Source organism: Geospiza fortis, unplaced genomic scaffold (assembly GCF_000277835.1).
Source record: "Geospiza fortis unplaced genomic scaffold, GeoFor_1.0 scaffold633, whole genome shotgun sequence".
Classification (NCBI taxonomy): domain Eukaryota; kingdom Metazoa; phylum Chordata; class Aves; order Passeriformes; family Thraupidae; genus Geospiza; species Geospiza fortis.
The window spans coordinates 445,898-459,139 of record NW_005054531.1 but is presented as its reverse complement, the minus strand read 5'-3'; the positions used below and the strand labels follow the sequence as shown (position 1 = coordinate 459,139).

The 13,242-nt window shown below is 39.5% G+C and overlaps 1 protein-coding gene across 1 annotated transcript; it reads right to left on the bottom strand.

Moving 5' to 3' along the window:
* Positions 1–709: 709 nt before the first annotated feature.
* Positions 710–12,600, bottom strand: UBE2G1 (ubiquitin conjugating enzyme E2 G1). The gene is made up of 6 exons (XM_031063790.1): positions 12,573–12,600; positions 10,612–10,714; positions 7,842–7,939; positions 6,595–6,773; positions 3,305–3,428; positions 710–1,231 (listed from the first exon to the last, which is right to left on the bottom strand). Exons 1-5 carry the CDS (start codon positions 12,598–12,600, stop codon positions 3,342–3,344), a joined length of 495 nt encoding a protein of 164 aa, XP_030919650.1. The 3' UTR covers positions 710–1,231; positions 3,305–3,341.
* Positions 12,601–13,242: the final 642 nt, after the last annotated feature.

Genomic DNA, 13,242 nt, shown 5'->3' with positions numbered 1-13,242 from the left:
TTGGAAGAACTCACTACAGAAGGTGACAGAATTCCAAAAATCAAATTACATGAAAATATACATCGCCATTTTCTTTGTACATTAGGTGAGGAAAACTCTGAAGTAGAAGGCAAAGCAGATGAAGGGCCACAGAAAAGAGTAAAGGAGGGAAACTATTTTTGATACCAAACCCAGAAGTTAGTCATTTGAAAGCCTACAGATGTGCATGCTTGAACTCAACCTTGAGAAAAAACAAGCCTCCCCCACACACACCCCACCCCACAAACAGGCAATGAAAAAGGCAAACCAAAAATTTCACCCATAAAAAGCAGCTCATTCCTATCTTGGACTAAACTTAGTCAACCAAACTTCCAAGTGAAAGCACTCAAGTCCTTGGAAGTTAAAAATCCATCAGGCTGCTCAAGGGTGCTCCATGGCCAGTTTTATTGCTATACCAAATTCAAGAAGGATGAGTAATTGGGTTTAAAAAAGGGGTGGGAAGAAAAAAAAGCACCTTTGAGACTACAAAGGTCATCATAAAAGACACAAGTAATTGATAGCAAATCCTTTCAGGGTTTAATTAGGAAAATTGTAAGTTCTGATGGGGGAAATAAAAGGGACCACATTTCATTTAAAAAAAAAAAAAAAAAAAAAAAAAACAAAAACAAAAAAACAAACAAACAAAAAAAAAAAAACAAAAACAAAACAAAACCAAAAAAACCCACTAAACTTTAATAAGCAAGAAATTTTAATTAAGCTTTGGTGGGTCAAAGGAAAATTAAAGTGGGAGGAAAAAAAAACAAAACCAAAAAAAACAACTTAGTATCCTAATTGGTTTTGACATGCTTCACAAGTTGTTGTTGTTTTTTAACTCAGGAAACAATGAATAGGGAGAGAAAAAACCTGCTAAAATCTTTAGAATTTACACAATTCTATCCCTAACTACAGACAGCATTATTTGGTACAATGTGTATTTGTGGATGTACATGAACAGTATATATATTATCCGGATCATGTTGTGCTATGTACACATCTTTACAATTCTTCCTGAAGGTTAAAGCAGTTCTTTAGATTTCAAAATGCGTAATCATCTTGTGTTGGCACTTGTTAGGCTCTTGTCAGCATTGATAACTGGCATGTTTTATTGCAGCCCAGTTCCAGCCAGTGTTTGCCAACTTGTAACAACAGAAGTCCAGCAATAGGTGGGTAGAGTGCAGGAAAAAAAACAGTGCCATGTTTCTCAATTGGAGACCTGCAAAGAAATCACAGGTATTAAAATAAAACCCCTCCTCACTCTCAATGATTTTCAAGATGTTAATTAGTTTTTCAAGCTCAAGAAGATTAACTATTATTTGTTCAAGAGCTTCACATACCTCTGAACAGAAGATGGATAAATCCAAACTCATCACCTGAGAAAGCCTGGAGTAAGCTGAGCACACTGTGTGTCCAGGCTCAATTATCAGACTTTCTGGCTCCTGTACCTCGTGTTGCTTGTCGAGTGTGCAGCGTGGAAAGCTTTGATTATTCACACACAGGGCTAAACATGGCAGATTTATCACTGAAAACTTTGTGCATTACTTACTGTGAGAGGCAGGTACAGCAGTGCTCAGCAAGCACTGACACCACAGCCCCCAGTCACACTGGGCTGGTTTGAAACCAGCTGTGGCCCCTTCTCATCCAACTCCCTGCCCATCGTTCACTTGGGAGGAGTCACCAGACTTAGAAAAGCTTTTGCCTTCCAGAAAAGCAACACAGCCAATTACTTAAAATATTTGTCAAGAGCATTGTTTCACTATAGCGAAGTTCAACATGGCAACAGAGCTGAGGTTAGTTAAGGATACTCTGGAGTGTTACTCACAGTTACTCCCTTTCTCCAAGACAGGAAAAAAAAAGTCAGCAGCATTAACATTTCTTGCACTCCAGTTATAGGCAGTACAAGACTTGCTGTTCCTTTGCTTAGTCTTTTGGTCAATATTAAGCATTTTTCGTGTTTAATCCATACTGGAGAAAGTTCCTTTCAATCAAAGCATTTCTGCAAAGAGGGACTGCAGAACTAATTTGTCACAGATTGAGCCTTCCCCCAACCCCCCCATGTTTACAAAAGGGTAAGAAAGGAACTCTCTCCTATACAACTATGATTAAAAAAAACTACCCAGCAGAAGAATGTAGTAAGCTGCTCTGGTTCAGTCTGAACTACATACAGTGCCATATTTCTGTCCCTGTGAATTATGTATGCTGTAGGTAACTAGTAAATATGGATTTGGGGTTTGCCAGCCAAATGGGTCAGAGCAGTTTATTTGCCAAACCAACCATTAAGAAAAGGCAGCTTCAACATGAAGTTCTGTTTTGCTTTGAAAAGCAAGAGTGGGAAATAATTAGCTCATGGAGGAAGTTTTTCCTTGGCATACCCAAGATAAATCCTGGCCTTTGGTCACTTTAAGGGCCATGCTTTAATACAGAGCTTTCTACGAGAGGTTATTAAAAAAATAAAAGTCCCATTAAAACTGAGATGGGATTGTGTAAATTAGAGTAAGTATCTTGAATCAGAAGCTCTTTAACAGGGTGGCAAAAAATGCAAATATCATGTCAGCTACTCTCAGGTCAAAACTCCTCCAAGCTCTCAGATATGCCACAGTTCAGTTTCCAGGAAGAACACAGCTGTTTTTATGAAGCTATTCCCAAGCCTTCCTCACTAAAGATGTTTCTTGGGCTGCTGAAGAGAACACCACCTTTCTTGATATTATTAACTGGTAATATCTCAAATTGATGCTTTCTGCTGTGCCAGGAGACTTTCTGTTAAAACTCCCATAGATATCTGAAACAAACCCTTCTCAGTGGTTCCTGGCAACCTCACTGAAGTCTCATTTAACTCCTATGTGCAACATGCCACCAACATTTGCAAGATAATCCACAACTCCTGAGATAACAAGACTTTCAAGATGCTTTTAAGATTCTAATAAGTGTTCTTCACAATAATGAATGTCAAGGAATTGTCATCCCCTTCTATTACAGCTCCAGTAACCTCTAAGTGCCATTAATAAAGCAGGATGAATTCTGATAAAGAGAAGTTCAACTTCTGAACAGCATAAAACACAAGAATACAAGAGAAGTTCCCCAATTTTGGTAGAACAGGCTGTCAAGTGCACTTAAGTTCTTTTAGTCTTTAGTACTGCATACAGGCAAAGAGCTCCACTGAGATCATGCAGCTGAGAAGAAAGGCTTGGGAGTTTCTTTTTGCTTTTGAGGGGGAGAAAAATACTTCAGCAACACTTAAGCAGGAAATCCTCAACTCAGGTAACTGACTCATCTTGAGAAGGATACTTACCCTGAAAAAAGTGAAGCTACTAGCTGCTGAATAAGTGTCACTCAAAAGCAGTTTCTTGGCTTTTTCTTACACAGCGGGCAACTTTTCTTTTAAATTCTCCATTTCTGTCTTCTCTCCATTCTTTCTGTAATTGAATAGACAGCTTTCAGATGTCAGTCCTACAACAAGGAGTTGTACAAGCTCTAGGAAGACTCTTGTTGTTTATGTTTTCAGACATTAGCCATCTAGTCAACACCTAAATTTGCTTACAATCATTGAGCTCCTCACTGAAAATCTGTGATATTCAGGACTTTCTAAAGTTTGCTCTGGGTTTCTGTGCCAGCTGCTTACAAGACAGTGAGGATGTAATTTTCCCCTTGGATTTTAGGCACACTCCAAGACTAACCTGGTGGCTTACCAGTATTTCACACTGTCTGTGCTAAAATCTATTTGCTTCAGCCTGCAAAGTAGCAGCAAACTCAACCTGTAGACCACAAGCTGTTGTTATTTCATGTCTTTAACTGCAGTGGTGAAAAAGGTACACAGGTAATGTGGAGCCAGCAGTTACTCAGATTATTTTTAAGACATTTTCAGTTCCCTTCAATCTCGCCAGGACACTCCAGGACAGAAATACAGAAGTCACAGCATCTAGAAGAGGCACAGCAGTGTCCTTCGAAAGCAAACACCTCCCAGTTAGATATGGCTATAAGATACTGGCTCTGTGAGAAAGACCTTGGGAGAACACTCAGCTCACCTACAGGGCTGGTCTCTGTGACAGGGATCTGATTTCAGAGCTGCAGAGATGAAGAGCCAAGATAAAGATGAGCAGGAAGATAGTTAAGAGGGAAGCCTGAACCCAGAGATGCACCCATCAAGGTATCACAAAAACCTACATGAGAAAGTGCAGCCAGGTTTGGTTTGTGCCAGGCTCACAAGGAGCTCAGATGAAAGCATAGGAGCATCAGGTGTGGTTAAGATTGATGTGCTGGGCACTGCCTTCCAGTCAGAAGTGGTGGGGAAAATATAAAGAACCCCTTATTTAATGAAGTTCTACAGTTCTTAGTCTCTGATACAAGCAATATATTCTTACAGCAGGGGTGAGGGAAGGGGTTAAAACCCCCACATTGTTTCACCTGATGCAATCTAGCACACAACACCTTTTCACCCCCAGCTGGAGTGGAGGTTGTGGTACATTTGAGTGATAAATGGCATACCCCAACATTCATCACCTCCAAGCTCACTTAAACAATCAGCATGTTGGAGAGCCCAGCATGTCTTAACTCTGCTATTAAAGCACAAATAAGGCTACTAATTAGTTTGTTCTTTTTCAGCAATTCATGCAGCAAACATTTGGCTCCTTGGACTGGGACATAGGACAGCTTACACAAGATGGCTTAAAGCCAAGAAAAGCATTGAATTTGTGCCCTCTGAGCTTCAGAGCCTTAGTTTTTGTTTCTACTTTTTCTATTTGTAGTTCTATCAATTGTTCAGATTTGAATAGCAAGCAAAGTTTCCAATTTGACAGCTGATTCTCCAAAAATGTAATTTTAGGTCATGAACTGTTCTATTTGCTTTTCAAAATATCTATTCAGGTTCCTGATCCTCATTTTTCTCCCACTCCAAGAGACAGTACTCCAACATGCATAGTTCATTTTTCCTGAAGGCAGGTATGTCCCCTGCTCCTGTGAATTGGCTGTAACACCTTGTTCACTAAACTCACTTAAAAGCAGAAACTACTGACAGCAGACAAAGTATCTTATAGTAACAGCCAAATTTTATTGCTGTACTAAACACAGGAGCTGCTGATTCTTCATTATCCTATGTTTTTTGCTAATATGAAGAGATCTACAACCCAACAGGAGAACCAACTGCTCCAGTAGCACTTCAAAAGTTCCTTGAAACATGTAATGCCACAGTCAAAAATAGTTTCTAGCATCCAAAGTGATGCCTCACTACTATCTTCAGTCAAATTTGGATTTTTTTTGTTCTTTCATGCTGGGCTAGAAAAAGATAGTTTCATTTCTGACCTTTACCCTAAGGCAAATTCATTTTGTGTCTAACTTTCCTAAGGAAAAAACCAAAAAAAGAAACAACCCACTGCTGAAGTAGTTGTCAGAGTGGGGCACAATACAAAAAGCCTGATGTCAGGAAGGTGACAAGCACAGCTAAAACCATGTGCTTTCTCCAGGGTTAGGCCAGCTACATTCAACATACACGAGTTTGTAAACTGAGGAATTCCAACTGCACTTTTAGCATTTCATTAATAACTTGCTCCTCCCAGTGCTCAGCAGGAAATGTCCATCTTTCCTGGGTGTCTGTTTCCACCAGCAACATGACACAAAAAGGGGAGATCCAGCACTTTAAAAGGATAAATGAGGAAATTGTTCACTGCAACTTTTTGTTTGTTTTCTGTCTTCTTCCCATTAAATTTGTTCCACAAGAGTCTGTTCCCATAATGATTTTTCAGAGAGCACAACCACCTTTGAAAACACTCACAACATAGCAGATCAAAGGCTCCAGGAAACTACTAAACTCCCACCCACTTTGGGAAGGAATAGCTTGGCTGACAGAACAGGTTAACATTCCTTTACAAAACTCTGCATCTCACAATTCCCATCTCATTCCTCACTCCCACAGTTAAAAGAGTTAGAACTTCTCTTTTATGAGCAGACAACTCACTGCTGAACTGCAATTCAGGAGCATGTCAGTGTTATGTCAGAAGAGCAGAGCCTGAAGTCTGTCCCCCTATGCCCTTCCAGAATCGAGACTTTTTTTTCTCCCCACTACAAACATTTCTCAGCCTCATTCTTATATTCTGCTCTAAACACAGCTCTTCTAGAGAGCTGATAGCTGTGTTTATACACACACACAGCACAGGCCATGGTCCAGAATGCTGCATCAAATGCTTCCATCTCACACCTGCAGATTCACCCTGGTCTTTGGCTGTAAATCAGACCATTTTCCCTCACTCCTGGAGCCAGTCAGTCTAGGCTGGGACAATCCTCCCTGTTGAGTTGAAGGTGAAATGCCCAATTAAGCCTTTGAGTACCTTCTCAGAGCACAGACCTACACAGTCAAACCCACTGCTCTAATCCATGGGACAGGAAAACTGCTCTAGAGAAGTGAAAGAAACTTCCCAAGGCTAATCAGTAGTTTTGTCTGACAACATCACTGCTTTTCCCAACACAATGGTAGCCTTAGCCTGTGACAGAAAAGGTTCTTCCCAAAGTTCCTGTTTGCTAAACCAGAACCAGAACTGCATTGCAAGGTTTCTACATTGAAGACAATTGGCAGAGCAAGGAAAGCCTTACCGCTGCATCAACATTAGCAGGAGAATCACCATTGGGATCTGCCAGCATAGAAATAACACTAATCATGATAGTTTCCACTGTGTGAATGGGAAGCCAGCGTTCCTCAGGTTTTTCATAGCCATATTTGTCTTCTCCAGGCTCATGAAGAATTGAAATGCAGACATCGCCATTCTTGTCAACTACAAAACAGAACAAGGCATATTTCAGTCATGAATAACATGCTGGCATTTCTTCAGGACAGTCAGGAACTGCTCATCTTCATTCCAGCTACTCTGAAACACTGTTAGTGAAAACACTTTACAAAGGAAAGTAATTAACTATTGCAGAACTTAAACTGTAATAAACAGGGCTTGGTGGAAGTCTGAATGTGCCTGCACTCCTGACAGAGAGGGCACATGGGGAGGAAGGACTTAGTCTAATATTATGCTGCAACTCTCAAAAATATTTATTTAGACAGGCTTCCACTACAGCCTTTTCTGTTAAGTTCAGCAAACTCGAGTGACTTTTTTCCACAGCAACAGCATCAGCTGGATATTACTGGAACATATTGAAATATGATTTAAACTGCTGGAATTAGAAAGTGCCTGACAAGTACTCTGGTATTTCCAGAGCTGAAACTGACACAGCATTAAAATATTCCCTGTCCTTTTGATGGGAGCACTGTCTCCTCCCACCTTTCAACATCTACAGTTTCTGAAGTTGAAGAACATTTTTCTTTCCCAGTAAAACCATCTTCTGTTTTATTTCACCTTCCCATCCAATTTCCATCAGTCCATAGGTAAATGAGACATTAGAAGAAGTCTCCTTTAGAGAGACTAAAAGATTTCTTTTCATGCTTCACTAGATGAGGACAACCTTGGGCTTTCTATACTGAGCTGCCAAGTCAGTAACAGCAAGATGAAATAATTGAAGGTATAACAAAAGGCAGCTATAGAAGTCAAGTTTTTCCTCAGATTAGAATTTTGCACTTCGGGAAAAAAATTAAGAAAAAAATCCCTGAACAATTACCAAGAATGCAAGAACCTACTCAGAATAGCTTCTGAAAATACTTTAAGAGTATTTTATGCTCTCAGAGTAGCACTATTAAAAACTCTGCCTTTGTTATTACTTCTCTGTTAAGTGAGGATGGCAAAGTAAAAGCAGAGTTTCACATTTCTAACATGAACAGAAATGTATTTTATTTGTCTTCACTTTCTGCATTTTAGTTCTGAACTGCAAAAAGAAATTGAAACTTTGACATTTCTTACCATTCGGATGCCAGATTTCTGTGATGAATTTCATTTTTGGCGGCCTCAGTGGGTAGTCTTTTGGAAAAGTAAGATGAGCCTTGAAAACACCACCTTCACTGGGGAATCAAAAATATCTTAGTAGAGTTTCTTGTAAGCTTAAGCTGAAGATCGGAACTTACTGATGTTCTAAGTTTACACCTCACACAACTTAACATCATGTTGGTAATTAACAGTATCAACACTTCCATATGCAATGTAAAGAGCTTCTACATTCAGAAGATCCTTTCACAAGATACTGCCAGTTCCCCAACATGATCTTTTTTTAGAACTAGGAAGATGTTCCAGAGGGGAAAAACCATGGGGGTGGCAAGGGGGAGGGAAAAAAAAAAATCAAAAAGCTGCCAAGGAATTTACCATCTGGAATCACAACTTTTTTTTTCCCCACAGTACATTTATTAACAGGAAAAAAAAAGGTATTGCCAATAACTGCCTTTCTCAAGTCCAGCCCAGCAGACTCGCATTTTCCTCTGCTAGAGGCCTCAGTCCTAATTTTGTGGTCTCAGTCTGCAGCAGTGAGCCCCAAGGAAAAAATGCAGAAAGCTCTGGCTGTGTGTAGAGCATTAAATGTAAAAAGACTTCCAATGCCACCTTTTCAACACTAAACTAAAGTGACTCAGGCATGACAGTGAGGTGTTCTGCATTAGTTACCCACTCAACTGGAAAACAATAATAAACAAGAGACATCCTAGTTTTATGTGGAGTTACAGGCCAGGAATGGTGCCTTTTGAAAAGGTGAAGGTCTGTATTAGATGGAAAGGTTTACAGATGGAATACTTTGCTAATGTCAATAATATCTGTCCTGCTACTGTCATTTCTTCTAACTGAAGGTTGTAACAAAATTTGGAATTGCAAAGGCAGAACAGAAAGTGGAACATAAGCCCCCAAAGATGGCATGAGATGCACGGTGTGACAAGCTACTCCTCAGCAGCCACACACACAAAACAAGTGGTGAACAGAAAACTGTTCAGTGTGGTTTTTTCCCTGTATTTGTAAAGGAGTAGGAGTCTCTAAAGTGCAAGCACTGGCTATTGAGAAAAATAACATGTTTTGCCACCATTAACCTAAGGGGTGCAGTTCCAGCAAGTGTCTCAAAAAAAAAAAAAAAAAAAAAAAACCACAACAAAAAAAACAACCCCAAAAACCACTGCCTTTAAGTAACGTGGCTCTTTGAAGCAGCTGAGGGGATCTCAACCCACAGCATTTATTTTTCACAAGTTTTAGAAATGGGAGGTGGTTTCCAAAGAATCCTTCATCCCAGGACAGGTAAGAATGTCAGAAACACTGTTTTAACATCCATAATGTCAAGAGAAAGGAGAGTTGCATTGCATTTGTTGGTAGCCCCAAACCAGTCCAACTCTTTCTTTCAAACTGAAAAAGTCCTTCCTTCCTTTTTAAAGAAGCAGATCCTAAAGCTACTAAGCTGTAGGGCATCCCTGCTTGCCCCAGATCAACTGCATATAAATACATGTTTTAAAGTGGATACACATTAGATATATTAATGAAATACAGCTGTCAATTAAGGGATATCAATGCCATTTTTAGCAATATTCCTTATAAAGTGTTTCTGTCTGTAGAGTAATGCACTAAGTCTAAAGTCTTTTCAAGTAAACTCAGAATAAATGAAGTGGGACCAGAAATGAGACTGATGTTTGAAAACTGTTTAAGTTAAACTATTATATATGACCATCCTTATCAAACAGCCCAGGGAAAAAGGGTTCAGTGTAATACTACCCTGAAAAACAGCAACCAGGGACTGGAACAGAAGATAGTTTCTTACCCAAAAGCCTCAAAAAATTTTCAGGACCCAATAAAAGTGGAGTTAAAAAACCATTATTGCAACTTTTAACACCTAAGATGACAATCAATTAGAAGCAGCATTTATTTATTGACAATATTTATAAAATAACCATGAGAATATAAAATGTTCAGAAAAGGTCAACAGAAGTTGGAGAAACCATCTCATGCAAGAACCACAGTGCAGTGAGCTTGAGGAAAAGCCAAGCAATTTGATAACTGGGTTTAAATACTTATTCAAAGTCTGCTGGCAGACATACAGAACTTCATGCTGCAACCAAAAGTGACCTCAAGTAAACGTCACCAGGCTTTTTGTATCAATAGGTTACCACTGCAACAGCCCAATGAAGAGAACAGAGGTCATCTTCAGGAGTACACTTTGAACTGACCTCTCCTGGGCAGAGAACCTTTTCCCAGAAACTGGAGTAGATGATCACCCCAGAGTACTCCAGGTCACACTTGGAAGTTCTCCCATCTCAATCTGACAGGATTTGAAGCCAGTTCTGTGGACTGCTGAGATTTCCTCCAACTACATCCCACCTGAATTGAGTATTTTCCTACCATCACACAAGTGAAGTTGTAATGGCTTAACAGGGCACTACCACCTGAACTACAGGCTCCCAGCAGCAACAGCAAACAGTGGATTTTATCTGCCTTACTTACATGTGAAAGAAAACAGAAGCTGCCTCTAAGTGCACCTATTGTCTTTCTTTTCCATACAAGAACAAAGAGATCAGTGTTGCATTTTCCCAGGGGAGCAAAGCAATTTAGAACTTCTACACAGCAAATCCAGCTATTTACAGGTATTCTGCCAGCAACAGAAGAGCATTACCTGATTTAGCACAAGGTTTTGGTTTGCTTTTATTCTCTAGGAGCAAACTAGAACTAGTAAATCCGAGTTCATTCAAGTTTCTGTATAAGTATCAGTACTTACTATAGTGTATCTGGAGGACCAATAATAAGGACTTCCCATCGATAAAGATCATTGTCATCTATTAAGCCCGCTGAAAAGCCTTCCACTGGATTTTTGTTGAGCTCTGTGTAGGAAAAAGAATTTAAGAGAACTTTAGGTATCTATGATACACATTTGCTGGTTTTGCTCCTGTGTCCATACATGACCAAAAACCCCCATGACATTTGGTGCTTTCTCATGGCCTGAGTGAGTGCCCTCAGCTCCCCCACCACAAACACTTCTGCCAGTGCTGAGACCACGTTTGACCCTAAAATTCTCTGTGTGTAACATGAGCAGAAGGGCCAGACAACACACAGCTATGGGGCATGGTATCCTAAACTAGATACCAAGGAGTGTTTAAGTCAGGAAACAGCAGAAAAGCTTTCTAATAATACAAGAGCTTTACAAGAACCCCAAGGAGCCAGCTTAACTAAAGCCTGTCTTTAACTCTAGAAAATGTTAACAGAAGACCAAAATCACATTATGTTTTTAATAAAAGCAACATTCTACTTTGTTTAAATGATTTCTTTCAGACTCTGAAAGCATTTGAGGCCTGTGCCAGTGAATTCTGGAGATAATGATTTACTATATTTTGAACTAGTACAAGAGAACATAGAAGATAAGCTGCTATGCTGTTCAGATATGGAGTTGTGTGGTTTTATTTCTTCCTTTTACTTCACAGTTTTTTTTCCATCAGTGACAAGCTATAGAGCATTCTAAGTGTATAGGCTACTTCATACAGATAGTGCCAGATAGAGGCTTCTCTGGAAATAGCTACACACAAGTCACAGCTAGGTCTAGACTCCACTGAACTTCTGTTATCAGCCTGCTCCAGGAAAAAAACCTGTAAGATCTGGAATTAAACCCTCCAATGAGTTTTGCCTGTAATCCAGTGGTGGGGGTAGGAAGGTGAGAACATCTATTAACTGACAGGCTTCAGGACAGAAATTACATTAAATGCCATATTTATGCCAAATTCAAATTCTTCATCCAGCATTTCCAAAAGTACATACATAAGTCCTGACAGATCTCGGGTACTTGGGATACAGGAAGGGGGAAAAAAATCATTCCTTCAATTGGTCAGTAATTTGCAGATTAAATTAGGAATGGTAGTTATTATGGAAAAAAATACAAAAAAAAAGCCAACCAACCATACTTATTTTAACCTGTCAGACTCTATGCAGTCCTCATTATTCTGTTCCACAGCAGAGTTTGTCTACATATTGCCATTTTGTAAACTTAAAAGCCATAAGACTTAAGTTCAGAGGGCCTTATAATGCCCTCAGGCACATGCAGAGGAACTTCAAGTGAGAACCTTGTACCTTTCTGGAGAAAAAGCTGCCATTAGGTCCAAACTGATTTGCCCATAAGCTTGCAATCATTGGTGGCCAGTTAAGTTCTGAACAATTTGAAGTGTGGCTGAAAAAGGCAAGAAGAATGAATTCAAGCCCTACACAGAGGAGTCTGAATCCACACTGGGAAAACAAAGTGCTCAGCTCACATGAAGGAACCAAGATCCTGAAGAGGGAGACAGCAGGAACATCAACTTCAGTCATTACTAATTTAGTCAAAGTTATCCACAAAGATGACTCAATCCTAAATTCCCAAGGGACTCATTGAAAGGGGTTTTCCTAGGAGCTACTCAGAAGGGTGTAATTAGGAGGTAAGGTCAGCCATCCAGCCCCCAAGGCACAGGACAAAGATTTGGGTAAAAAGAAAGAAAAGTAACACCACAGGCTCTCTAAGCAAGATACAAACCTCAAACCCAAAAGCTACAGCACAGCCATGCCTCCTCTAAGCAAATCAGGTTTTCAGACTCTGGTATTTATGAAACTTTGTGGAAACAGCTGCACAAACTTGAGTAACTATTTAATCTCAGCTGAAAGGGCAGATAGCCTAGGTGAGCATTGCACATTAGAAGAGTTTTACCAGTCTCCTACTACCTCCTTCATACAAACATTTCTTCAGCATGGTCTGTTAAAAGTTCCACCACCTCAGAAGTCGAATATAACCTGCTTTTTCAGGCAGGATTTCATTAAAAAATTGCCTATTGCTTGTGAAAAAAGCAATCTCTGCTCAGGACATTTCCATCATCCTTTCAGATATTATTAGTACTGTATATTAATACAGTATACCCACTGTAGTAACTACAGAAGTCAGACTTGAAATAGTAGGTTTTACTATCTCACCTAAGACTTTCAAACTTGAATTTAAGCCTGTGAAACACAAGTCCCATCATTTCTGCATTTCCACAGAGAAAAAAGGATTTGTGCAGAGTTTTGTGTTAACTGCTGTAAATCAAACTGCTCACATTCAGCTTCTTTATTGTTTGCAAGTTATCACTGCTCACTGATAAGACTTTAAAGACTGCCAGAACTTAAACATTCTGAATTTTTTCATTCTCTCTATTTAAATATGCCACATTATTTCCAAAGCAAATATACACATTTTCTTCTCTATTTCTTAACATGTACTGTTTCAATTTCTTTCTACATCTGTCTCAGCCTCAAACAACTTTATCCCTAAGTAGTTCAAAACATTTTTTGTGTATTTATTCCCAAAGAGAGACAGCTCTTACACTTTGACTCTCACCTAGGACCATGCAGCACTACA